The 27,701-nt window shown below is 36.5% G+C and overlaps 1 protein-coding gene across 2 annotated transcripts in view; it reads left to right on the forward strand.

The window, feature by feature from the left end:
- LOC121313030 (F-actin-uncapping protein LRRC16A-like) overlaps positions 1-27,701 on the forward strand; it is a 103,440-nt gene that overhangs the window by 31,143 nt on the left and 44,596 nt on the right. For both annotated transcript variants that reach the window (XM_041245140.1, XM_041245141.1), the window contains exons 10-20: positions 3,112-3,200; positions 3,957-4,051; positions 5,161-5,247; positions 9,764-9,867; positions 15,792-15,869; positions 15,968-16,044; positions 18,959-19,063; positions 19,445-19,514; positions 22,976-23,057; positions 23,923-24,022; positions 24,120-24,174. In XM_041245140.1, the coding sequence (XP_041101074.1) occupies positions 3,112-3,200; positions 3,957-4,051; positions 5,161-5,247; positions 9,764-9,867; positions 15,792-15,869; positions 15,968-16,044; positions 18,959-19,063; positions 19,445-19,514; positions 22,976-23,057; positions 23,923-24,022; positions 24,120-24,174 (942 nt within the window). The remainder of the gene's footprint in view (positions 1-3,111; positions 3,201-3,956; positions 4,052-5,160; positions 5,248-9,763; positions 9,868-15,791; positions 15,870-15,967; positions 16,045-18,958; positions 19,064-19,444; positions 19,515-22,975; positions 23,058-23,922; positions 24,023-24,119; positions 24,175-27,701) is intronic.

Below are 27,701 nucleotides of genomic sequence, written 5' to 3' on the forward strand. Positions count from 1 at the left end.
CGAAGAACGGTTTAGAAGGACGTAGCGAATTAAGCGAGTTTAGCAAATTAAATCGATAGGATGTTCTTTGTATTTGTCCGCCTTTCTCCTGCCTTAACAACTTTTATTTAGAAAATATTGTATTGAAAGTATGTTGAAGTGACACAGTCTTGAAGTCTTAAGACATGAATGTTGTGTACAGTGCATTTTCAAACATACGCTGGGAGTGTGTAACAGTTAAGTTTATTAGAACAAACGATGATGGGCTACTGTTTTCTTTTTTCTGCTTGCTAGTGGAGAAAGTGAATTTAACAGCCGAGTTTGGGTAACACGTTAAGATATGAAAAGTCAGTCAGAATACAATAATACAAGATTACATTAATCTGTTTTGTATTATTCTTTTAAAAATGATGTATTGAATAAACATTGTTTCTGCTATATTCCTGTGGTTCAATGTGATGTTTGCGTTACGCATGAAAAAAAAACAATTTACATAATGCCTATCAAAATTGTTTACAAAATTATTTTACCTGCCCACCAATTTTCTTGGGTGTTATTTATATAAATGGAGTACATGCTTGTAAAATACATACGAAGTACAACTGTGCTTGTTTATCAATGATGGTAATTTCTTCAATGTGTTTCACAAAAATTCTAGTTGCAGGCAATAATTAGCATAATTGTGCTAGCCTGCTACATTATTTGGATAAACAGCCTGCATTTTTTTATACTCTGCGCTTGATCACATGATCATTTGTTTGTTTCAAGTCAGTAGATTCTCAAACTGTACGTTTGTAACAATCACATTTTTTTGCCCCTGCATTTATCAGATAGTTATAATTCATAAATATTGCTAAAATGTGTTTTGTGGTAGGCCTGAGCCACTGCATGTACATTGTTTGATGGTGTGTGCTTATTTTATAAATACAGTTTGAATTTATTTGGCTTAGAAGGAGTTAAAATCCCATCCATGAAGAAATATGTGTAGAATGTGGCCATTCTCAAATTAGTTAATTAATTGCCAATTTAGTGGTGGCCACCTTTTATAAAAGAGAAACCAGATCCTTTGTCTGTGTGGTTAGTGTAGGGAAAAGACTGGGAGCAGGAGGTTGTGCGCCCTGCTTCTGCACTGTGATAGCTCTGCTTGGGTATGGGTTTTGTATTTTTATATTTTTGATTTGTTTTTTTAAATATTTTGTTTGGTTTTTTTAATTTAATAAACGTGCTTAGCCATGTTGAACTGCGGTCTTCCGCTTCTGCGTCTGCCACTGGCCATCCTTGACCGCAAGGCTAATCTACACAGAGATAAATAATGCCTTATATTTTTTAATAATGCTTGGAAACTCTCTAATTTGCTCTTCAGTTGTTAAATCTTTGTAAAGTAAACTTTTAACAAAGTGGTTGTGTTGTGTGGTTACTAAATTACCAGCTTCCACATGTAGCAATGGAAGACAGCTCTTATCCAGTTCTTCCTTTGAGTGATTCAAAGATAAATATGCAGAAATGTTTGGTAGCCATATTATCTATTATGGATTTAGCAAACATTGCCATGTTTTATACCAGCAATAGGAGGGTTTGGTATCTGCATGCCAAACATGCAACAGATGATGGAAACACCACACAGTACTCAAGACTCCAGACACAGATGTGCTAGTCCTGGCTTGCTTTTTCAGGAAATACATTCCAGTACAAATTCTGATACACACAAGAACAAGAATATGCAGCCGATTTTTAGATATGGAAGCTATGTGCAAAAACTTGTGTGAAGCTCTGTCTGGAATACTTGATTTCACCAGCTGTGACACAACAAAAAAAAAAAAAAAACTGAACTCGGGATAAGTAGTTTTATTATGTTTATAGACATGATAAATAACACATGTTTAAGTAAACGGATAGTGTAGAAGTTATAATTTAGTACAGAAGCTTGGTGAAACTGAATCCATCACAGAATATATATTTAAAAAAATAAACATATTTGTAGATATGAGAGGTAAATTCAGAGTATTCTGTTGCCAAGCCAAATGGACACAAACAACATGATACCAAAAAACCTTACTCTGACAGTTGATGCAGATCATTTCTGATCTTGGCTCATGAACTATTATTCATTATGTCTATGTGCACAACGACCATGAAACTAATTTTGTTTTAATTTGTCAAAATAAAAAAAGTAAAAAGAATATACTGTAGTTTAGAACAGTGTTTTTGTGTTGCTATTTCAGTTGTTTTTTGTGTTATTTTGTGGGGTTCTGTGTGGGTTATGACATTACTATTTCTCTGTACTTGTCTATGCAAGGGCTAAAAAATAAACCGAAGCTAATTTACCTCTACTTTGTGCTTTTAATGCATTTTGTTTAAAAAGAAAAGCAATCATGTATCTCTGTGTTTGTAGTTGTTTTGTTGTGAGATGTGTACATACATCTTGCAGATTTGCAGTCTGGTCAAAGCGGTCTCTACTTCAACCGTACACATGAATCGACACCCCATCAAAAACGTCCCATATAACTTAATAATAATAATAAACAATAATAATAATGCTAAAATGAAAGAATGAAGAATTAAATGGACATGTAGGACTGAAACTATCAGAATCCTTGTTACTGGTCACTTTCTGGATAAAGATCAGGGCTGCATTTTAACAGTACTTCTGGGTTTACCAGTATGAGTAGTGGGCTCTCTATTGTTAACTCTGAGTTGACATAAATACTTCACCTTTTACAAATTCTCTTAAGTGGGTAGGAAAAAAAAGCTTGATATTCCTCTTTAGATAATTCAAATAGGACATTTTGTGAACCAAATCGAACAACTGACAATGATCATGATTTTTTTTTTTTACTGTAGTTATGGCTGTAGAAATATGTAAATGCGTCTTAATAAAAAAATAAAAAATGTATCTGATACTGACATCAGTTGAATTGACCCCCTAATGTAAGACATTAGGGTTTGAACCCCAAAGATCCTAAATAACCTAAAGGTTGCCCAAATTTTCAGAGGTATTCTCCAGTATTGTGTATGACTGTCTAAAAATCTAACACTATGTTTAATAGTGATTGTAGTGTATTCTATAAATATATAATATGAATAAATTCGCTTTTCTTATCAATCTCTGTGTACATGACTTTTTATTTGTAGTCTGCAGATGTCTGTGAACAGATTCTGCGCGTTGTGGGCCGGTCGAGTAGGTTGGAGGAGTTGGTGCTGGAAAATGCAGGACTCAAAACGTGAGTACCTTGTTGTTTGAGTGGGAAAGATTTGCCCCCTCTGAAATTCTAATGGATAAATGTAAGAGCTTGTTGTGCAGAGTTGAACCGTCCGCATCTACACCACACAGATTTTCCACAGTGTCAGAAGATTATGATTTTATTGACCTGGGATTCTAGTTGTCCCACCCTAAACAAATTTTTGTTTTAAGTGACACAAAAATAAACACACTGTTCTCTGGTTGACTGTAACCATGTATATGTTTTTATTTGTTCTACACAGTTTTATAGAAAGTGACCTAATTCAGTATTTAATCCCATGTCTTATCCACATTTGATTTACAAAACTGACCTGAGAGTTTGCTCTACCGAAGCCATGTGTAAGAGATTTGTTTGAATTGACTTGATGTTACAATTGGTGGGGGTTTCTTGTGATTAAGTGTTTAAAGTTATAGATTAATTGATATGTTACTCAAATATCTGTCCCCTCTATGGCTACTGTGGGCTTATTTGAGTTTAGCGCGACACGTATTTGCTCTTTTGCCATTATCCAACCGTATGAAATACAGATAGATAGATTGCAGAGCTCCTTGGTTTCCTTCCTTAACTTTGGTTTAAGCTAACAAGAAGTAGGCCTAGTTCACTTTTATATAAATGTCCTTAAACAACATTGTCAGAGGGCTTTGTTCTGCAGTTAAATCAATTGCTGGGTGTTAAAGCAGGCGTTATAATGAGTCTGTGGGATATTTCTAACCTCTTTTGTTTTTAAACTTCTAGAGATTTTGCACAGAAATTGGCCAACGCCCTCACCCTTAATCCTTGTTCAGGACTTCACACAATAAACCTTACCAATAATGCACTTGAGGACCGAGGTAAGGAACATTCAGACTACCTTGTGCTCACATTGAACTAATGAGGGTATTATTACACCCGCACAGCAGGTTGGTTTTTGATGTTAATGCTCTTTGGGACCACTTGCCTGTGATTGTTTCTTGAACATTCACATGCCTATATAAGAATTACCTTCATTTGATTCGTTATGGTCTGGGGAACTTTATTCCTCTTTGTTATGAAAGTAACTTTGTTATTTTGTTCTACTTCGCTACCAAAAGCTAGAGCTGTGTACATAACAATGTGTGTTTGGAATAATCCCTCTAGACTGCATGCTCTTTATTCTCGTTCTTTTTCTAATGTAACACTGTGCACTGTGTACCTTTTTTTGGGACCTTTTATTTTATGACAGCATTATCTGCTGGCAATTACCAAAGATAATCCTTTATTAAATTATATTTCTGCTATACCATGCAGAGATTATAACCAGAAACAGGCTTTTGGGTACTGGTCCTACAGTGATTATTATTATTATTATTATTATTATTATTATATTATTATTATTATTATTATTATTATTATTATCTTTTGTTGCACAGAAAGCTAAATATAAATGGGTTGGAGGTTTTCAGCTTCAGCTGAGGTTATTGTCTGTTTAGGAATAAAAGTTAGGTCATACTTGGCTTCACTGGCAACATCTTTATTTTGACATATGGAACCCTAAAATCATACATTGAACTGTGGATATTGAAACTTAGTTATTGTATGAATATTTGTTTGTGCCACTATACTAGAAAAAAAAAAACACACACATAACTGACCAAGGTCACAGACTATTTTGAGAAATATATTATATTTGTTGGTGTTGGAAGAATATAGAGTTTTCTGTCAAGGAGCCCTGACATGCAGTTTTATGATGAATGGGCAGTACAAATGAAAGGGCCAAGTGGACTGATGTAGAATCCTTCAACTGTTTGGCAACGAGCTGGAGAGCTCAGCCACAGACAATGCCTTTTGTTTCTCCTCCATTGAGCTTGAAGGAGGGTGGGGAGGTATGGGAAGGAGGGTGGGGGTGGCAGGCAGATTTTCTTTTGAAGATTTATCCTTTCCAGTGACAGTACAGAGTTGTTTCTTGTGTTTTTTGTTACAGGTTTGTTCTCCCTGAGTATCCATTTTGCCAAACTCCCAAAGGGACTGAAACACTTAAATATCTCAAAAACCTCATTATCACCTAAAGGTAAATTCTTTGTACTATGAATTTGCAACATTTCTTTTTGTTTGTTTTATATATCTGCTATCGGACTATGGCCTAATGTTTTTTTGGAAAGAATGACCTACCAGGATGCTGTCAATAGGTTGTAGGTTGTAGGGCAACCAGGTCAGTACTGGTTCAATGTGTTCAAAAGTTAATGGAATTATTCTGAATACAGGAGCATTCTTTATAACTACCTCTAATTTTATCGGTTGATGACAGACTGTGGCAAAGTGGTTTGCAATGTGCAGGTGTAGAGGTGATGCAGTGCTCAGTAATAACAAACACAACACAGTTCACTGTGAAAAACAGGTCTTTATTTGTGCTGGGTTGCTTATTTGGCACCTTAATAATACCTGGCTCTACAGCCAGGCGATTTGTCTTGTATGATAGTACCTGGAACAGATAGGAGGGGCAGAAGGCACTGGGGTTACATGTCTGTCTTGCTGCTGATAAGACAATAGGGTCAGGGGCATTGAATCTACACCAGCTGGGGGCAAGCCGTCGTCTCCATGGTAGGGAGGTTAGGCTGCCCATTGGGCTCAGGGTTCTGGGAGGTCTGGATCCCAGCGCGATGAGGGGCGGTGGTGGAGGTGGAGCCAGTACCATGCTGCTCGGTGGTGAGGGAGAGGTCAGTAGGCTGGTCTGGGAGGAGTTCAGGGAGTCCTTGAAGTCCTCCGCCAGTTTGACAGTGGCTTCCAGGGAGGCCGGATTGTGGCACCGTATCCACGTCTGGGTCTCCCCGCCGACCACATGGCAGAACTGTTCCACTGCTATGGCGTTGCCTATTTAAACCCCCGGTTTCTTGAGAGGGCAAAGCCAATGCACCACCCTAGGGCGGGTCTTTGGTGTCCACAGGTACTCCCTGAAGCGCACCCGATGTGTTTCCCCTGTGATGTTGAGACGCCGGAGGATGGCCTGCTTGACCAGGTCGTATTGGCTGGCCTCCTCATCAGTCATGGCCTGGTAGGCTGCTTGGGCCTCCCCAATTAAGCAGGGACCCAGCTGGCTAGCCCGATATTCCCGAGGCCATAACGCAGTGGTAGCCAACCGCTCGAAGGTGACCAGGTATCCCTCTGGGTCATCCTCCGCCAACATTTTCTGTGCCCTCGCTTTAGGGGACGCCATTGCGGGTCCTGCTGGTACATGTGGTGCTTCCTTGCTGCTGACTCTCAGTGGCGTGTACTTCTCCTCTCTATTTCTCTCCGCAGCCTCACGTTTCTTATCCAGTGCATGTAACAGCATGGATAGTGCATTGACGTCCATAATCTGTGTTCTGACACTACGTGTGGCAAAGTGGTTTGCAGTGCGCAGCTCTTTGTTTGTGATGGGTTGCTTGTTTGACAACCTTAAATAATAATAATACCTGGTTCTACACAGCACTGTGTATAGCGCAGGTAAACCACGAGGTTCAGTCCCGAAATAATAATATTATTAATAATGACACACACTTTATACACACATGATCACAAGTCCAATAGTGAGTGCTCCTAGTGCAAGTGGTGATTTAATACAATAATCGTTGACAACGATAGTGCAGCTCCCAGGTAGCCGTCTAGCATAACAAATAACAACAGTTAAACAGACAGATAAGACAACCCTAAACACTCACGGTGCTTTTTTGTTTGTACTTTCCGTAACCATAACAAAAGAACACATTGTTTTGCCACATCCCCTGATACCACACATACCCTCAGTAGAGAGTGCAAACACGTATCCTGCAATCCATAACTGACACATCGCCTACCGCATTAAGGCAATGACTTCTGGTATTGTGAATTCGCCCCCTTTCTGGGTGACTGACTTCCAGCTGACCCTGGAATGAACTGCCAAACCATCCAGTCTGGGGCACACTGTTCCCGTTATACCGTGCCCTCACAAATCAGGAGGGAGATTGTTGACTACGATTAATTCGCAATCTGACACACAGACATTTGAAGTGAAGTCAGAGTTGCTATTGAGACTGTATTTTGTGCCCAACTATCATCTCTCTATCAACTTCAGTGATATCTGGCTAGGATAGGACAGTGGTTCCCAACCTGTGGTCCGTCAGTAAACTCCAGGTGATCCGCAACCAACTCCCAAAATTCGGTTACGCACTAAGCAACACAACAAACAGCTTGTGATTGTATAAACATGATCATACTGAAGTGTCATTCCGAACCTGTGATCAGGTAAACACGATAAAAACGCACTTCAACTCTTTGACTTGCTGGGGCCAAATAATTTGCAGATCGGATATCATTGGATTTGGGAGGAATTGAATTTCACCACCTGCTTGCTTGTTTTTTCGTGTGATGTCACTGGGATGGGCATTTAATTTTTAAAAGGCACAGAGAAACAAAACATGACACAAGAAGTTGTTTAAAGCTAAGAAAAAAACGGTAAAACACTGCAATCCGATATATTTGACTCATGTGTTTTAATAGACGTGTTTTTACAACATTTATAAATATCAAGAAATGAGAATCTAAGCAGATACTATTTCACGAACTAAATTTGTCACAGGGTTATAAACTCACACTCACACGCTCGCCCGAGGCAAATTAAATCTGATGAGAACTAGTTGATGTCTGTGTTTTAGTAGTGCTCTGGGTGAGTAATTAAAACAAATATACAGATATCCTCTCACGTTCACAGTGTTGTGTCAGAAAAATGCAGGAAAGTTAATTTTCTAACAGTGTAGCAGTGGTGAATAAACATTCATCATGCTTACAAAACTCGGAACTGAAACCTCCCTTCATCTAACAAACCAAACCAGCGAGCATTTTTGTAAACAGCAACACATGTAATGAACAATAAAATAAACATTTTATTTGTGCTATCAGTGTCAATTTCAGACGGAGCTTCGTGGTTGACAAGGTGACACGGCTGAGAGAATTTTTTTTTCCTGTCATCCCGCCTGGTGCTGTTAGTGACAGTTTCTGAGCGCACAGTACAGTAATCGCTTAGTAATGAGGTGCAAACAGATGAGTGATTGATCTGTAGGAGCGTTTAGTAAGGTGCCTTTGTTAAAAACAAATGTTAGGCACTTCACATAAGGACTAGCAAGTTTACATCAGGACTAGCAAGTTATAAAAGTTACTAGTCTTTGGGATTAGTACCACAATATTGTTAGTTTCTAAACCTGTTGTTAAGTACATTTTTTCCCTTATTAATAATGGAATGAATGAACTATGATTTTATTTATAAATGTTTATTTTGAAAAAATAAATTGAGAGTAGTGTCCATTATTACTTATAAAGACCCTCATAATAAATGTGTATTATGTCACTGCAATCACTCAGGTGAAACAATATCTTGTAATCTGCCCATACATCAATATATTTCAACAAAACTTTCACAAAGTATTGTAAGGTCCTTCGGGGCATAATAAAAAACACTTAATTTAAAAAAGGGCACAATTGCCAAGATGCTACTGTAAATTTTTTAATTTTTATAGGAAGAGAGTCTACAGCCAAAAAACTGGTCCTGGGGGAGCATCTCACTGAAAAATGCTTGGTCCTGAAAGGGTTAAATCGGTTCAGTGTTGTCTCTGCGGCATAAAATATGACGGGTCTGTGACGGTATAGGCAATTCACACAGACCAAAATGCCGCATCAGTGCCAGTTCTGAGCCATCATAATTTGTCTGTGTGTAAGGGGTATATGATGGATTAGACTAATTCTCTACAGTATAATTGATACTGTAAGCATTTTAAAAGTATCTGATTTAACCTGATGTATAGTTACAAGTGAGATGTGGCAGGTCTATATGCTTCCAATGCTAATGACAGGCTTTACATTGTAAGTTTTGAATAGGTCATCACTGCATAGGGAAGTTTGATTGTGATTGCGGTATTGAAGCATGGTCGGGGGTAGTAGTTCTGGCTATTTGTTTCCTTGTAGCTTGCTTTTATTGTTTCTTTGCCGTGCAATCATCTAATGTGCTTATTTAAATATGCAGCAACCCATACCTTTTAAAAATAGACTTATTTCGGAATTGTAATAGAGTACATATACTGTGCTGAACACATCAAGTTTGAAAGTATTGAAACATTATTTGTCTAGCCTGTGCCTTTTTTTCAGTACTGTTTCTATTCCATCAAAAATCGATAGTCACCAAGAAATTACATTTTAGTGTAGAATTGACCATGTTTCCAAGTGCATGACGGGCTTAAGAAAAGCAGCAATCATCACAAATCCAAGCAGCTGTTTCTTCACTGGTTTCAACTAGAATTCAAAATGAGCCAAAAAACACCAGTGAACCTTACCTGATTGCTGGATGACACTTTTGGTGGCTGACTAATGTATTTATACTTAGCATTGCTTGTAAACATAAACGTATGTTGATGTACATGCATTTAGGATATTTTTATGATATGTATTAGTTGATGCTTTACAATGCTTGAAGGGAATTCAGTTATAATTACATTTTTCTTGATTACAACTGCAAATTACTATTTATTCTACAGGCGTGAAAAAATCTAACCTGAGTAAAACCATTGCCTTTGCTGTTTCAGGTGTGAACAGCCTTGCCCAGTCACTGAGTGCCAACCAGTTGGTTCTCAACAGCCTCCGTTATCTTGACCTCTCAGGGAACCTTCTCCGAGGAGATGACCTCTCAGTATGTATTGCATCACGTTGTGATCTTGGGGAGACAGGGCAGGGGGAATAACAGTTTTTTTTAATTATTTGTACAGCACAGATGAACGCATTGGGTCTCAATTTCTACATATGTGGCTGGACTGAGATTCTGAATAGGGAAATAACTTCAATTTAATGGCAAAAAAATAATAAACCTTGGCTGAATGGTACCCACACTTTTTCAAGCAAGGGACATAGTATAATTTATTTGCACTGAAAAGTAAAACTTTCTAATATTGTACATTTTCACAATATTTGACCCACTTTGTTATTCACCCCAAAAATGTTTTATTTGTGTGTTGATTACTTACTTACAAGGATGTGAAAGATTTGGTTGAGGGACAACAAGCTTCACCCTTATTCTTTGCTTGTTAGACAAATTAAATATATATATAAAATTTGTTGAATTAAATAATTGTAGACATCTATTTCTTATAACATTTTTACTCCAAAAAAACAAAACTTTTGCAAGTTTGCAAGTATTTTTATATATATATATATATATATATATATATATATATATATATATATATATATATCATACACACACACAGTTGTAGTCAAAAGTTTACTAACCCAGTGGAAATTTATAATTTCTAGAAATTTCTCAAAAGCGAAGAATTTTAGGAAAAATATTTGTTGCAAAAGTTTTGTTTTTTTGGAGTAAAAATGTTATAAGAAATAGATGTCTACAATTATTTAATTCAACAAATTTTTGCAATTTATTTTACAAAAATGCTAATTCGAAAGTATTCATTCCCTTTGATGCTGTGATAGTATTCTCTACAAGGTACTAGAAATTTCAATATGGTAATACATAACCTAATTCTAGAAAAATCTAGAAAATGCTGTATTGTATATATAATGGATCCTGTTAGAATGGAGTGCTGTTTATAACCTATTGAGCAGGCATGTCCCTGCCAAACAACGTGTTGCAATGGGGAATTCCTCTGGATAAACTTGTTTATAATGTATATACTGTTTAATACATACAGTTTTCCTGTTCCACAGGCAGGTCTTTTGTGATTAATACATACAGTTTAATACATACAGTACCCTTTAGTATGTACAGTTTTCTTCTTCCATAGGAAGATATTTTGCATAAAATAAGGTACATCCGGGATAGTAAATAACGTTCATGGTGGCATTTATGAAGTCAGGCAGGAAACACAGTTGCTGTTTTCTTTTATTCTATGTTTTTGTTGGAACAGCCATTGCACATTGTACAACTAATGTTGCAAATTTTTTTTATTTTTATCTTTTAAAAAAATTCATGTCAAAAATCACACTGGACATTCCCATCAATGCGTTCTATAAGTTTACCAACTAAAGCATCACCATTTTCTGTCAAATATTTACGACCACTTTCAAAATGTCTAGTTTTCAATCACTCAACAACACCCATAATTTTCTACTCTGACAGCGACTAAGAAAAAAGCATACCCTGTTGTGGCAAAGTGGTTAACAGTGTTGTACAGTTGCAGAACTGATACGGTTCTTAGACAAGACAGTGATAAACACTATGTAACACAATTTTTATTCCTGGGTAGTAAGTGTTATTTCCTAATTGCTTATGCCTCAAAAGTATAGAAAATGGCTATTATTCCCCACAAACTTTGCTTTTGTGACCAGGACAGTGATATTTCAAAATATCACTATTTCCAATGGGAAAATGGGAAAATATGTGTCTTTTCGTTCACATAAAGTCAGAAAAAAACAACATATGAATCCAAATTAACATGTATTTATACTAAAGTAATACAAAGATGACTACAAAAGATTTAGAAACAAGTAGCTTTTCGAGATTTACAATTATACTGTATTTACAGTATAATTGTAAATCTCGAAAAACTACTCACTTCTAAATCTTTTGTAGTCATCTTTGTATTCTGTTTTATAGGGCAAGGTATTCTGGCATTTTATCTGACAATTATATTTCTACATAAAACTGGTGCGCCTATAAATATAAAAAGATAACTCAGGGCTAGGGCAGGGCTCTAATTGACACAAGATGTGTCCCTCTCTCCTGCAAAGCACTTTATACTGTGCTCTGTAAAAACTACAGACTGCCAGTATTGCCAATGGCTTGTTTTCCAATGTGTCTTTATAAGGCTCCGTGGTTTATTATTTAAAGTGATACATGATCATAACTTATTCCTGAAACTAAGGCAGCTACGTGATTCCTTTTTCTATTAACAGATGCTGTTTTAAATAAATCATTAGGAAATACCAGTAGTCTTAACTGAAGTCTTTTCAACTTTATATTCAAGAAAAAAAAACTGATTTTGTGCAATGGGGATGGGACAAGTAGATTTTTCTAGCATTTTTGTCCTAATTTTAATTGTTAACATCCTGACAACTTTTTACACTTCTGACTGTAAAGTTTCAAAGCTGTTTTATCTGCTGTAGTGTACTGATCATTGTGTAAGGATCATTGCCCACATTGTCAAACAGGTAGCACAACAATCCAAGTGTTGCAGAACAGATAAGCCAGATCACTTATTATTATTGTTTTTTTTTGTTTTCTTTAATTGCCGTTCCTGCAGTGCTTTAGAGGACAGATCTCAAACCCCAGTGCACTAGAGCGAACATTTGGAAAACCGCTTTGAAACAGACTTTAAAGTTATAAGTGTAAAAAAGTTGACAGGATGTTTACAGTGAAAAGAAAAAGTACAGGTACCTTATTTAAACAGTTGTAGCAACACGCTGGGACGTTTAACGCTATATTTTTTGGAACTCTGCTATTAACTCTTTAAGGTTTGCAATCATCTTCCTAAGTAGGCAACTTGACAGTCCATTTGTAGCAGTTGCATTCTGACTTTTAGGATCATATAAGAAACAGGATTTATCACTGTAGTACTAGCAGCAGAGACCAATGTGCAGGATCAGCAAGCACAACATGTACTGCTAGAACAGTAAGCGCCAAGGTGGCAGCCTTGTAGATATTTTAGCAGTAATGAGGCACATTACAAAAATAAGTGCAGACCCTGAAGAAGTTTTAACTTTTTTTATAAACACCAGGGTAAGAGGTTAGGTTTATCAGATAAGGGAATGAAGTCAGATCTATTGTCTTGCCCATTGTGATAAAATTCAGCTTTTATATATCACAGAATACATAGCAAGGATACCATTTGCAATATAAATGTTGTTTCACACAGCCCATTTACTCAAAAGTGTGCTACAGTTGACAAGTACCTTTTGAATCATGAGCCAATAATTCCGATGATCAGAGTAGTCATGCCAGTCAGTTGCTTAGCTCATTCCAACCCATCTCCAAAAAAGAAGTACTTAAAACGACTTCCTCAGAAATAGAGAATTAATTCAACTCCTGAGGTCAGACCTTTTGTTCCCAACAATTGAGCTGTGAGCTCTTCTCAGTCACGGCACAAATTAAGCCTTCCTTAGGAAGTTGATGTAAACAGTAAAACAAAACACTGAGTCGCATAGGTGCTGTTTATTTTTGTGTACTAGGACTGAATGACAGTGTAACATAGTAATTTGTGTAAGGTTTGTAGATCAGGTGGACACATTTAGACCTCAGTTTGTCAGTTTAATACAGCCTTTAACCTTTCACTGTATCATAGTGATGTCCAGTGTACATACTTATTTAGCATTGAGTTAATGCTGCTGTGTCAAAGCAGTGCCCTTGAGCGTTTTATTTTTTTTCTTCAGTTTTGTTAAAGTACAGCTGTACTGCTGTGGCAGTTTTCTATTGAAATACTGTATATTGTATTCTTGACACTAAAACTTGTATTCTCTCATCCTGTGACTTCCAAACAATACTGTTACTTGTTCATTTTCTACTCCCTGTATGATGTGATTGGCCAACAGGGTGAAAGGTACAGCCATAGTTGGATAAATCGACATGTAAGACTTTTAGAATACTAACAACATTATGTATAATGTATAAGAATACTGGTACTGTATTGTAATTAGTTTTTTGGATTAGGTTAAACATAGTGGATGGATTGTGATTTTCATAGTGTTGTAGAACAATAACAAATGCCTTTTATTATTAGTTATCTATAGTTATTTTTATAAACAGAAGTTATGTGGCAATATAAAATGACAAGGATATAAAATATGTAAACTGTTAGCCAGAATGTCTGCTTGACTATATTTTTTCGTTCCTAAGCGAACAGAACATTTGTAGATTTTTTTAACATCCAACTGCTAGAAGTAGTTGCAGGGGGGCATGTGTCCTTACATTTTAAATTAGCTTTGGGGAAAGAAAATAATTCTCTGCTTTCTCAAATAAAAAATATTGAGTTCTCGATTAAAAAAAAAAAAAAAACTCTGGAAAAGTATTTTAATGTAAAAGTGTACATGGTTGCAGACAGCAGTCCTGCCAAGCTGTGTACCTGCCATTTTTATGCATTAAAAAATCTGAAATACGCACTACATTTAAATTGAATGCGGAAAAATATGCATAGCAGTTTTGCTGCACAGCTTGTCGGCCTCCCCTAAAACTTCCACTAACAAATACATCTCCAAGAGTACAATGTCTTCAGTTCCTAGGAAACTATACAACAAAAACCAACCAAACAGCATTATCCAATCTCTGGCTAGCCCTGCTGTCTTTGCATCCAGTCACAGTAAGAATAAGAAAAATTCAAAGCTGCATAGGTTGAAGCGTAAACACCCCAGTCCAGCTACAAATCCAACTGGAACCATCGTTAGAGGCAACCTCTAAAAAAAGGTGCCTATAATATTGAACAAACTTATGAATGCATTTCCTTAATTTATTTGTATGGCTTGATATTGAAGTTTTAACATGTTCATTGAGTTTAATAATTTAATGTTACAATATAAGTAATGTAATTAATTTGAGTCAGTGTGATACCTTGAATAAAATGCTGATAAAGAACCTTGTAGAACACATGTGTGGTTGTACAGTAGTTCAAAGTAACGTTGCAGTTAAAATGGAAGGTCCTTTTTTAATGCCTACCCCATTACCATTAAATATTGTACCGTATTTATCGAGATTACTCATGACTTCAAGGTAATGTTGCTTTTTACCCCATGAAAATACATTTTACTCTCTGTTAAAATTAGGTCCTGTCCACACTGTGCTTTTAAACTGCAGCTTAAAAGCAGCTTAAAAGTGCTAAATACAGTTAGCGTCTATACTACGCAGTGTTTAATACTGTACTCAAGAACCAGACTTGAGACCACCTCAGAGTGCGCTGTGTCAGGAGTGTGGACGCTGTAATACTGTACTACATTTTTTGTGTATCCTCCAATATCCAAAAATGCTTTGTGGTATGTTTGGTGAAATACAGGCGCCTGAAGGACTTGCTATCAGTGTACTCTCTGCACTAGGTATTCATTTTTATGCTTAAAAAAAATCTGTCAGGACATCTCTGTCAACTGGTGGGGAAAATAACAAGAGCACAACGTTAAATAAGACGACTGCAAAAATCTAGTTCGAGTTAAAAGTAGGCTCGGGGATTAACAATTCACTTAATTTGTCAGCTCTGTTTGAAATAAAATGAAGGGGACCACAATTAGGCTCATGCAAGATATAAAGGTAAAAACAAAGATTAGCAGTATGGACCTGTGGTAGTATGGGGCATAACACATTATTTTAAAATAAAATACAGTGCATGGTGGGATACTGTCATATTAATTTCCACTATTCATTGCACTGGTAGAGGAACTGAACTAAACTATTTTAACAGTGTGTGGACGCATTAATCCCGACTAAACATGAAACAATACTTCAGTGTGGACGCTTTGAGCTGGTTTCATTGGAACGGTTTCGACTACTGTTCTTGAGATCGGTTATGTAGTGTGGACAGGGCCTTAGAGGGCAAGTTATTCCAAGACCCAAAACCTTATCTGGAGTGCTGGTTACTGCTCAAATATCATTTTCATTAACGTTTCTTTTTTTAATTTATTAAGCATCTGTACAGTTTCCTGGCTCAACCCAACAGCCTTACTGTCCTGGATGTATCCAACTCTGACTGTGCGCTTGATATGGTAAGTTTAACATCCTGAACAGTTGATCTTATGGTTGATAGTTTGCGCCAGAAAAACAAACCTGTGTACAAATGTTACCTTCCTTTTATGTTTTTCAGCTGTGTGGAGCACTTGTACGAGGCTGTCTACAACACCTGGCAGTTTTAAACTTCTCTAAGACTGTTTTCTCTCACAGGTACATCTTCATGTTATCCCAACTTGATTAGTAAAGGAATGTCCTTTGCGAAACCTCAGGTCGTACACACTGCTGTATGATGAAATATTTAAAATTGTTCTGCTTGCCTGTACAGCAAAATAGAAATAGCTTATTGGGAAATGCAGCTTATCAAAGAGGTATAAAAATACTCATACTTGCATATCTGTCAAACACAGAATGAGCTGTGGCATCTTGCATTGGAAAATAAACTTTGTGATTTATCATAAGAAAATTAAGCCTGAGAAGGCAGAAAGCCCAATATTTCTAAATTAGGAAATTCTGACTTGGAATTAAAACATAAAAATACCAAGACAAATTTCTCTAAAAAAGGCTATACGAAGGCTGCACAAACTGTCCACACGGCATACATGTCAGAATAGCATTAACAGAAATGTGCCCGTTTGCCACAGCAGTTACACCCCAGCATATGCCACATGCATGAACCAAATAAACTGAATGGCAGAACCTTCAGTTCTAACATTGTAACAGTTAATTGTGTACCGTCTTGATCAAACTTAGGGGTAGATGTATTAAAGTGTTGCGGCTGTCGCAATAGCAAAACCAGTTGCAAACGAGTCGGGAAGTCTAGGGGCTTTGCGGCAGCAGTTTTTCTTTGCTGTTCAACTATAGATGAATAGGTAATTATGGGCGTTACTGCATAAATTCACAAAAAGGGGACGGAGATGGTGCAAATGAGGGTTCTCAGATACTGTAATGAGTTGTACTAAAGCTGCGGGCAATTGCAACACTTACAATTGCGTCAATTTGTTAAGAACTTTTGAAAGCATGTTTTAAACAGTTGCAACTGTTTCTGGAATTTCCCAGTCCACTTTTTCTTGTGCGTTACCTGTTGTGCTCAATGCATTTTTGAGACGAACACCCAAGTACCTAATTTTCACTAAATTCAGGGTGTACTTACAAGACTTAAAAACAAATTTATGACATTTCTGGTTATCCCAGTGTGTTAGGAGCAATTCACTGCACATATTTGCCACTAACCCCTCCAGCTCATTCTGAGCATCTGTATAGGACCATGATCTATTGTGTGTTCATTGTCTAGGCAACTCAGTAGGCCAAGTTAAAAATAATAATAATAATTAAAATAAAATAAAAACCCCTAAAATCATTTAGTTTCAATTTAAAGAAATCTTTTATTCGCATTGTACACCAATGTGTACAGTGCAGCAGCATGATTTATTTTGTGTTACCGGTAGGCTAAAGCAAAAAGAAAGTGCTCTAAGTATTCATTGATTTTACTTCTGTACTGTATACTGTATAGGCCTACTGTACAGATTTATATTTCTACATAATATAATGTGTAGCCTACCCAAAACACAGTGTTATTTCAGCACAATTTTATTTAAAATACATCAAGAACTGTAAATGTATGTGTGTGTAATTTTATTGTATTGTTTTTAAACCTGACACCTCCTTACGTTGGACAAACATGTCCGGTTTAGCGAGGAGCTACTGTATGATTATAAAGAGGTTTTTGGGTGTGAAGGTTGGGGCCCCACTATAGAATCTGATGGGATTAAACTGCCTTTCATTATATATATATATATATATATAATATATATATATATAAAAAATGATTACCTTTAACAAAAACTACGTTATTTTGATTCTTGCACCCTTGCATTTAAAGAAGTTATCCTTCGGGCACCCTCTGCTGCAGCACACCACAACTCAGCTCCCACTATTTATTTGACAGTGTCGCACGACTTTTGCAATGTATAATGCTAGAGATCTTGCTAAGAAGATGCAACAAATATTTACATTAGTATATTGCAACTCTTTTCATTAACATATTTGCTCTTAGTACATACGACAAAATGTATACTTTGCGTATTGTCTCAACGAAAATGCAAACTGTGGTATGTTTGTGCTGCGACTGGCCCATCTTAGTACAGCTACCCCTGAGTGTCTGTAAAGTTATTACAACAATTTAAAGTTGTATTTTGGGTGTTGTGGAAAACAGTCATTATTCAATCTATGATGGAAAATTAATCCTGTTTTTTTAAATATATATTTTTTGTTATCATTAATTCATGCAGGCTAATTAATGCCACTGATAACTTGCCACTAAGCCTTTGTTTCCATAAGGAAGGGCCTGATCTCTTTAAAATCTGAAGGTGCCAGCCTGCCTAAATAGGCCTGGTACTCTCAACAGTATATCACTTGTGGTGCTGAAAAGTATGATATTGGAGATTGCATGTCTGACAGCACAGGAACGTCTTTCACTGACTCACAAACTCTTTACTGCTGAAAACAATTCAGTCCTATTGCATAATGTTCTTGTCACTGTCTGTCACACATGGAACTTGGCAATCACACCAAGGTTTACAGATTAAATACTGTTTAATATAGAAGCAACTCAAATATTTAAGGGATGGTTGAATGGAACAGACCATTGTATACATCCAAACACTAAGCAAGATTGTCCAGGTGATTTTTACACTCATGTTTTAACCCTTCGATTCTGATGATCTGATGGTGGTTTCTATGTTTTGTCATGAGAACAGAAATGTATATAAACTCATGGTTGAGGATTGTTTAGAATCCCAAAATATGAAGGAACTGATGTAAAACAACAATGTGATGGTGGTTTTGAGGTAAACAATGTCCAATTTTGACGGGTTAGTTATAATAGGTACCTCAAAGTACAGCCCAAAGGTTGCATTTTAATTATGGCACCGCTATACTAAAAAAGCTGATAAAATAAACTAGATTATATTTTTTGCAGCATTAAAGTTAAAACAATTGCACAAAGTTATCATAGTGTTTATAATTTGGTCCAATCAGAGGATAAGGTGTTCCAGGGTTAGAGTGGAAACATGTATGGAATTATAGGAATGGGTGCATTTATCATAATCTGTTTGTTTTTAAACAGGAAAGGCAAAGATGTCCCACCATCCTTCAAACAGTTCTTTAGCAGTTCTCTGGCTTTATCAAGCATTAGTATGTCAGGCACCAAACTCCCTCCTGAAGCACTGAAGTAAGCCTTATGTTATTCATTGCACTTTTAAAAACATTTTAGCTTAGATTGTGTAAGAAGCATAACTTCAGAATCTGTTAGATGGTGGATATGGCTTCCTACTGAGATTGATCAATAAATAAAAGTGGATTTGCCTCGTTATAACAATTTCTTTCATAGTAGCATGTAATAAACAAGTGACTGAAATAAAAAGAAACATAACTACAAAAATGAATTTTCTTTAACAATACATATTTGTTTTGATGTGTTCGTCCCGTACTGTAAACTCCAGCAGGTACAGTATTGGGCATTTGAATTCAATTATTTTCAGCTTATACTAGTTTTTTGTTTGTGAAATAGCTAACCTTGTTTTCAAAGTAACGTCGCTTCTCTTTTCCCCAGGTCACTTTTACTAGGCCTCGCTTGCAACCCTTACCTGAAGGATGTCTCTCTAGATCTTAGTTGTTGTGAGGTAAGAGCATGTAGAACAACAATAGTTTGAACTACCTTGTGTTTACTGATAAAAAATAAATAAATAATAAAATAAAACTTAGAAGCTGCTCTCTGAAACTTGCAGGATACTGACAAATAAACTAAGGCAGGGGTGTGTGATTCGTATCGCCCAACGCCTGGGACAACAAGATTTGTCGTTATACTTTGCCTGCCAGACAAGTAGTTTGTATTTATTTATTTTTCCTGTATTCATTCTGTTGCTAGAAAGACACTCCAGGTATATTTGTAGAGAGACACGCATGTTTCTGAAACCTGAATTGTGGAAGTCTGACACTAAAGCACAAACATTTCAAAGAGTTTACGTCCCATCCCTATCACTTTTGATTGGCTAGCTGTGGGAAAAGCTGATCTTTTATTGGTTACAAAGAAATCCAGAAATGGCTGCCAAGAGAGCCTCTGCCAGTGCAAAGACTAATCTTTTCAATTTAAGGTACTATTTACGTTTTTTGTAAATTCTGAAATAAGTGATTCTGTTTTGTTAATGCATGAACCTGACATTTAAATGTAGTAATCTGGTAAAGTTACAACAACAACAAAAAACACCAGAGTCTCTAAGGTGTTAGCGGATTAGAAAAATCGTGTTGTGTATCTGATACAATTATTTCTGAGTCAACTTTCTGGTCAAGCGTGTAGCGTACTTGTTGGGATGTTTAAAAAAAAAAAAAAAAAAAAAAAAAAAAAACTCACTGGCAAAGAAAGTTATTATTATAATTTTTTTAGTTTTCAGTTTTGCTAACCTAGTTTGCTGTTTACCATATTGACTTTTTAATTTTATTTAAACGCTATAAAAAAATTACTTTTTTTTTTTGCTTACTAGATTTGAACAAAAGCAGTATTAGTTATTTATTGGACATGTACAATCCATTGATTTGTGAAACTATTAAAACATGAAGATTTATCTGTACAATATTGTATTATTATTTTAAAATAAAATACTGACTTTAAATCTCATGGCAGAGTGTTTATATATTCATTCATTTATGTATTTGTTTTTTAGTGAGAGTAGTACAAAAAAGCCACCAGGGTATGAAACCAGGATCACCCTGCTGCTGCAGCACTGCTCCAGTTAGTCATCATGGGACAAGATGTTAGATGAATAGCTGTAAAATGTTGTACACTGTTTAAAATAAATAAGTATATAATAAAAATAAACAAAAGAAAAAACATTTTGTTTTTGCAGAATTTGATGGTGCCCACTGTAAATATTGCATGCATTTTGGTAGAAAAACAATACAAAATGCAAAGAAACTTGACAAGTCCATTAAAAATCTGGGGTTCAGCAATTACAAAACTGAAAGCACGTCGAGAAAATGTAGATTTTTCAGAAGGACAAGTAGATTATTTTCTGGTATTTTGTCCCTTAGATAAAAAAATTGCACACAATGTGACACGCGAAAATGTGCAGCGATGCGACAATTTTATAGAACCTATACTTTTGATAAATATATTTCACATCCCAGATTAGAGTCCTGCTTTGGGTCGGGGTACCCATTGGGTCCGAATTTGAACTTTTTCACATCTTGCGGTTCGCTTGTACATCGCAAGATCCATCTATCACGTCTGCAACAAAAGATAGTGCAGGGTGTATATCATTTAGTGGATACTAGTTTCAGAGGTAAATCAGAAGTGTGGAATTCTTTTGGAATCGTAGAGAATGAAAATAATGAACATGACTTGATTTGTTGCTTTGTGAACGACAGCCACAAAACTGGTACATCTTTGTGAAAGCACAGGCTGCACGAAAGGAATAGACAGGTGTTTTATAGTAAAGTAAGTAGAGATAGTTAATATGTTGCAATGTTAAAATATTTGCAGACTACTAGAGAAAACTACTATGCTATGTATAGCCTATTGTATAAACTCAATCTGTGGAGAATGGTAGAGATGTCTGTGTGTGAATGTGAGAACGTGAGAGAGTCAGTTGATGCAGGCAGTAGGACAAACACTTTTGGGTTCGGGTCGGGTTTCCCGTCTTATCAAAGTGGTCGGGTCGCGGGTAAGAAGACGGTGCTGCAGCGGTTTGCAGGTTTGGTTCAGGTCGGGTCCTGTAGTAGCGAGTAGTAAAAATCGGAGAACAGCTTCAATACACGGTGTCCACCACGTTGAAGCAGTATCCAAAATGACGGAGAAAAAAATGCATTGGAAAAATACCCAGAGCTTTATGACAAAGATCATCGCAATTATAAAGATAGAGATTAAATATAATATATGGGGGTCCATTTAGAATAAACTGGATAAACCTAGTATGTATGATTTATTGCCATATATGTTGAAATACCGTCGGAGAAGAACCTCAATTTCCACATCATGTTGATGAATATGTACCAGTCTTGATCATAGTTTTGTCAGTATCAATTTTTAATAGTTTTGTAGATCTGGTAGATTTCCAATCTGTTGCGTCGCTTCAGGTGTGCATGGTCATGTCGCCACGAAAGTATCTTGTCGCCCAGTGAAAAGTTGCATCTTGTCTGGTGTCTGTTTTACATATTTATTTTCTTTTTGTTGTCTCGCTTTCTTTGCTTTATAGAGACCATTCCTTTCCAATTAAATTAACTCAATTTAAAAACCTGCAAAATACAATATACTGTTAATAAACCTTCAAAGTGCTGTAATTTTATTTCTATTTTAGATTTATTTTGCTGCCTTTAAGCCTTGATTACTTTGCTTGACTAAGTTCTTCTACTAACTTATATTTGTAGCATGTCCTTATTTGCACTGATATGTACCAATCTATTTCCTGCCTGCTTTCCGTAGCTTGGTCACTGTGTAAGTACCCAGCTTACTAACCCAATTATTAACTGTTGTTCCTTCACATAATATCTTGCTTACATTCTGCCTGATGATATATCTATTTGTTACAGTGTTCAGCACAAAAACCCTAGTGTTTTGCAAGATGAAGAAATTATACATTTTTTGGAACATTGATTAGTGCTTTTCTAATTGCTCTGTGAAATAATCCAGTAAATTACCAACCAAACCTTAACCAATAGAGTACAACGGGTATATTCAATTGATCTGAACAGTGAAAATACCACCAGTGAGATGTGTATCAATGTGTTGAAATTCAAGCATCTGTAAGTGAATGCGAGTCAGTGAAAATGAGTTAGTGATATTAAGGATGGCAGCATTTAGATTTGAAACCACTAAATTGAGTTGAATACACATATCTAAGTGTCTGCCACATTTTCTGTCAGCATAGCATAAATGAATGGATTGTCAAATTGGGAAACTGTAAGGTACCACTGTATCTGTCTACATAGAAATGTGGAAATACCTTCTGTGGTAGAGGTTAATGCCTTCACTCAACAGTTACATGTGACGTTGTTGGGAGTAGCTGGGTTATTAATGGTGGTTATTTCTAAAAGAAACAACAAAAAGTAAAAATTATAATTGAATATGTTGTTTGTTCCATTACTTCAGTTAAGATCTGGAGGTTCTCAGATTTTAGAAGGCTGCATTGCAGAAATTCCAAACATTTCAAGCCTGGATATTTCAGATAATGGTAAGTTTTTTTTTTTTTTTTTTTTTTCCCAAATGACTGCACTGTGATTTAAGCTGTAAAGGAAACTTGAGTTGACATTAGGTACTGGTAAAGACATACTTGTATTCTGTTACTGTGAGGAAGCTGCTCCCGAACGCCATCACTGTAAAAATGACCACAGACTTTGATTTCCTTCATTACCATTAACATGGTCCTGTTAAAGTTATTATCTCTATGGTAAAGTTGTTTGTAAAAGAACACAAATAATTGATTGTCAAAGGGAAAAAAGGAAACCATAACCGTATATGTGCAATTTTAGGAGAGATTGTGTTAAATCTATGACCCTGAGCTCATTTCTGTCTGTACAGCAGTAATTTGCTTAATTAGACCTTTTTACTTGTTTTCAGCTCTTAAACAGTTGCATAGCTGAAGTTACTTATCAAATGTTACAGCTAACTTGAAATATGAAACTGTTCAAGAGCTGAAAACAAGTGAAAAGGTCTAATTAAGCAAATTATCAGTTCAATTAAGGGTCTAGTTAAGTAATTGAGAGCTCGGTTGGAACGAAAACCAGCAGCCACAGGGGGTCCCCAGGACCGAGTTTGAGAAGCCCTGCTCTAATTTGAGTTTATTTTATCGATAGTTGATTGTATATGGTTCTTTGTCTGAATGCTTTCATGTTTGACTTGAGAAATGACAAGGGGACACTGTGTAACCAGTACAGAGTACTAACAAAGCACATTGATAGTACAGTTATAATGTGCTACGGGAAATGCTATACACTTCTGAATCTGTAAGAAATTACAGCACAGAACAATAAATCTGTTCCAATAAGTTAGAAGTGCCTGCATTTAAATAATGCAACTGTATGTATTTTCTTGTGAAGGTTTGGATTCTGATCTTACAACTCTAGTGGTATGGCTAAGCAAGAACAGATCAATTCAACATTTAGCTCTGGGAAAAAACTTCAGCAACGTCAAATCCAAGTAAGTCCATTCTTTATTCTTTATTACACTCAACAAAAATCTTAAAAATACGTTGTTCAATGCAGTACTTAATATTGTCACTACTTGTATTTTTCAGAAATCTGGCCCGCGTTATGGACAATTTAGTACACATGATTCAAGATGAGGAGTCGGTGAGTTCATGTATTGTAGGAAAAATTGACATTTCACATTTCGTACTTCAAGTAACATACACACAGTCATAAATTATAAGATCAAACTTAATTTGCTTTAATCAACCTACAGTATACCTGTAATCACATCACACAGTGCAAGGGAGATTGTGCCTGATTAAAAGATCAGCTGTGATTGTTTTATTCTTCTCATGGATGAAATTAAATCCTATAGGGGGTCCCTCTAGTGGCTCACCTGGTAAAAACACAGTCGCAAGGTGTGCAGGTTAAAATACACACATTTTTCGCAATAACAGGCAACAACCTTCACACCCATTTTACTAACTTTCGTAACTTATTATCTTAAATATCACCCTCAATCGAGACTCCCAACATCTCGAGGTAAACCTTTTGAGAGCATTCTTGCAAAGCATTAACATTAGTATATTTGTGTGTGTCTTGCAGCAGATTCTCTGATTCCCCTCTGTAAAAATGCGCAGGTGCCTGCGAATCTACTACAGTCAGCACTGGGAGATCCGTTACCCAGATACACGTCGGTCGCGTTTTATCGCCCTTGTATTAAAAATAAAATCAGTCCTTATACATACATGTAACAAATTAATGCGCTTACCTGTCACACGTGATTTCTGACTCCGTCACCAGTTTTCTGATACAAGCCATCTCTTCACTGTTACAATTTATTTCAATATCTGTCACAGCCAGCGATTTTTTTTTCTCTCTCTGCATGCCAAATCAGTCTGTGCAGTTACACAGCGCTTCCTCCAGTTTTACATGACGAAAATACAGTCAATACAAAGTGAAGAGACAAGCTGCAGTAATGTAACAGTTAATTATTAAACAGTTTTAGATACTGTGCTGTATTTTTTTTTTTTAATCTGTGATTTTACATGTTTTTGTGCATTTTCATTTGCAAGTGAACTGTGACATTAGGGTCTTATTGAGCACTATATTTTCAAATGCCTGTAAAATCAGCACCATTGCATGAAAACTCACAAAACTTTAGACCATAGTAGAGGACTGTGGAAAGTTGTGCCAACCCGAAAATGAAGGTCATAGGTCATGTGGTTCGGTGGCGATATTGGATTTTTCAAGAATTTTGAACAATTTAAGAGTCTTCTCCGAAACCGCTTATGGTAGAGATGTGAAACTTGGGAGCTTTTAAACTGGAGCTTTTAAACCCAAAGGCAATTTTTGCAGACACAAAGCCAGCTGTGACTGAGCTGCCTGGTATTTTTTATGTCTGCGTTGGAATAGCAGTGGAGAAATTTGTCATCCTGCAAATTCACTGAAAAGGAAAACGTGGGATGTTTCTGGATTGAGGTGCATTGATGCAGTTGGCAATCGCTGTGTTGAAGAAATGGCATTTGGTGCGATCAGGATGTTGATCCTTCCAATTTCCAATGCGCTCATAGAGAGAGTGTTCACTTACATGTCATTTCTTAAAGCTAGTTTTACATTTTAACTTAAGGAGAGGTCAAAGGTCGCAGGCAAGGTCATTTTTGGATAGAGTACATATGGTTTCCTATATGTGTTCCAAAATAACCATGACCCTGTCTGCACTTGTTATAAGCCGGTTTTGCATTTGACTTTAAGGGGAGGTCAAAGGTCAAGGTAATTTTTCATTAGAGCATATATGGGTTCCTATATGTGTTCCGTAGTAACCGTTAACCTATTTGCACTCTGTAAGGAGTTATAAGCTAGTTTTACATTTGATAGAAGATTTTGAAATGCATCAGGCAGTGTGGTAAAGTGGTTTGCAGTGCACAGGTATAGTGATTATGTGATTATGAAACAAAAGACAGACAACAAAGTTCATGGTCCAAACAATAAATTTATTTATAATCCCGGTCTGGCGACCGAATAGAATAATCCCAGTCCATACACAGCAATGTGTATTGAACTGATCCAAAACAACGGGTTACAGTCCCAAAAGAATATACACAGTTTGAAAGAATAAACACAGTAGAACACACACAAGACACACACACACAATCACAAGTCCAGAGTGAGTGCTAACATGCTTATGATGAAATACAATTTGTTCATGCACAGTTGTGTAGTGTTGTCTGGGTTTAGTGCTGTCCTTTAGCAAACAGTACAATTAGACTTGACAATCAAACAAAACACTCATTGTTAATTCACAGTTCTCCTTGGTTCAAGTTAACCTTAACAAATGGAACAGATCACCTAGCCAAGTTCCCTTTTGTACTGTCAGTCAATCTCCCTTGGTTATCAAGTGCAACCGTTTCTCCTCCAATCTGCACTTATCACACCGCTTCCCTTCTGGAACGATGACTCGATGTACCAAGGCCCCGCCCCCTTTCTAGATGGCTGACTTCCACCTTTCCCTGGGAACGAATTGTCAGGCCATCCAGTCCGGTGCACTCTGTTCCTTTTACACAGCGCCCTCACAGGTCGGGGGCGGGGGAGATTTATAACCAAGATTCTTTCTGTGTCACAGGCAGCCGTATTGATTTATGTGCAAACACCATTTTTGACAAAGTCAATTATATTGACACAGGGATGATGCTTCATCAACTTTGGAGTTAATCAAATAAACTGTTTTTCAATAGAAGCGGTTTTAAATTTAAGAAGAAAATGTAGGTCTGGCAGCCATCTTGTTTTTCAAAAGTACACCATTTTGCCCTATTTGAATTCCATTGTTAGTTAGTTTATTAAACCGTTTTCAAACAGAAGCAGTTTGATGTTTGGGGCATGTTTCAGCGAATTTGGTAGCAGCAATTTTAATATCAAAATAAATCAAACACCTGCACTCCCGATAAGTGTAGCCGTAGGTTCATCGGAGATCACAAAGCAAATTAGACTTAATAGAAAAATCCTGAACACTGCATTTTGGTGTTAAAATTTATCGCAGCAACTTATGCTTGCCAATCTTGAAGCGGGTTTGGTTCTTGATGACATATGCCAAGTTTCAGATCAGTCACTTCACCAGTTCTGAAGAAGAAGTTTTTTAAAAGTTTTTCAAGAGAATGCGTCAAGCAGCCATCTTGGTTGATGCAGTGCACTTTTCTAGCATCTGAATTGTATTCAGCCCTGGATGATACCGGCTAGGTTTGATGTTGATTTGTTACACGGCAGTCGAGCAGGAGCAGTTTGAAGTCTTGGGAATAATAAAAAATATATATTTGCAATAACAGTAGGCTTCCCCAGCCATTCTGGCTTGGAAGCCTAATAATAAAAACATTTACAACTAGAGTTGCAAGCAACTTTACGGCTTCCAAGCAGTTATTCATTATAGTGAAATCCATGCGAGCAATTATCTTCATTCAGTTGTGTGCATTACTTCACGTAAGGTTGTATAACCCTGTTTAATTCGAAGTGTTTATGTGCAACGGTGTTTGTGTTTGTGTTATGAAATGTGCAAAATGTGGCCAAAACATCAGTATGGCCACCATCCGTGTGACCAGTCAGCTCCATTTAGTGGTGGAGATTATAGATCTCTAGAACTGTGTAAAGTTTGAAGAGTCTCAATGCAACAGCGTTCTTGTTATGGAATACACAATGTG

This window comes from Polyodon spathula, chromosome 3 (assembly GCF_017654505.1).
Source record: "Polyodon spathula isolate WHYD16114869_AA chromosome 3, ASM1765450v1, whole genome shotgun sequence".
Lineage (NCBI taxonomy): Eukaryota > Metazoa > Chordata > Actinopteri > Acipenseriformes > Polyodontidae > Polyodon > Polyodon spathula.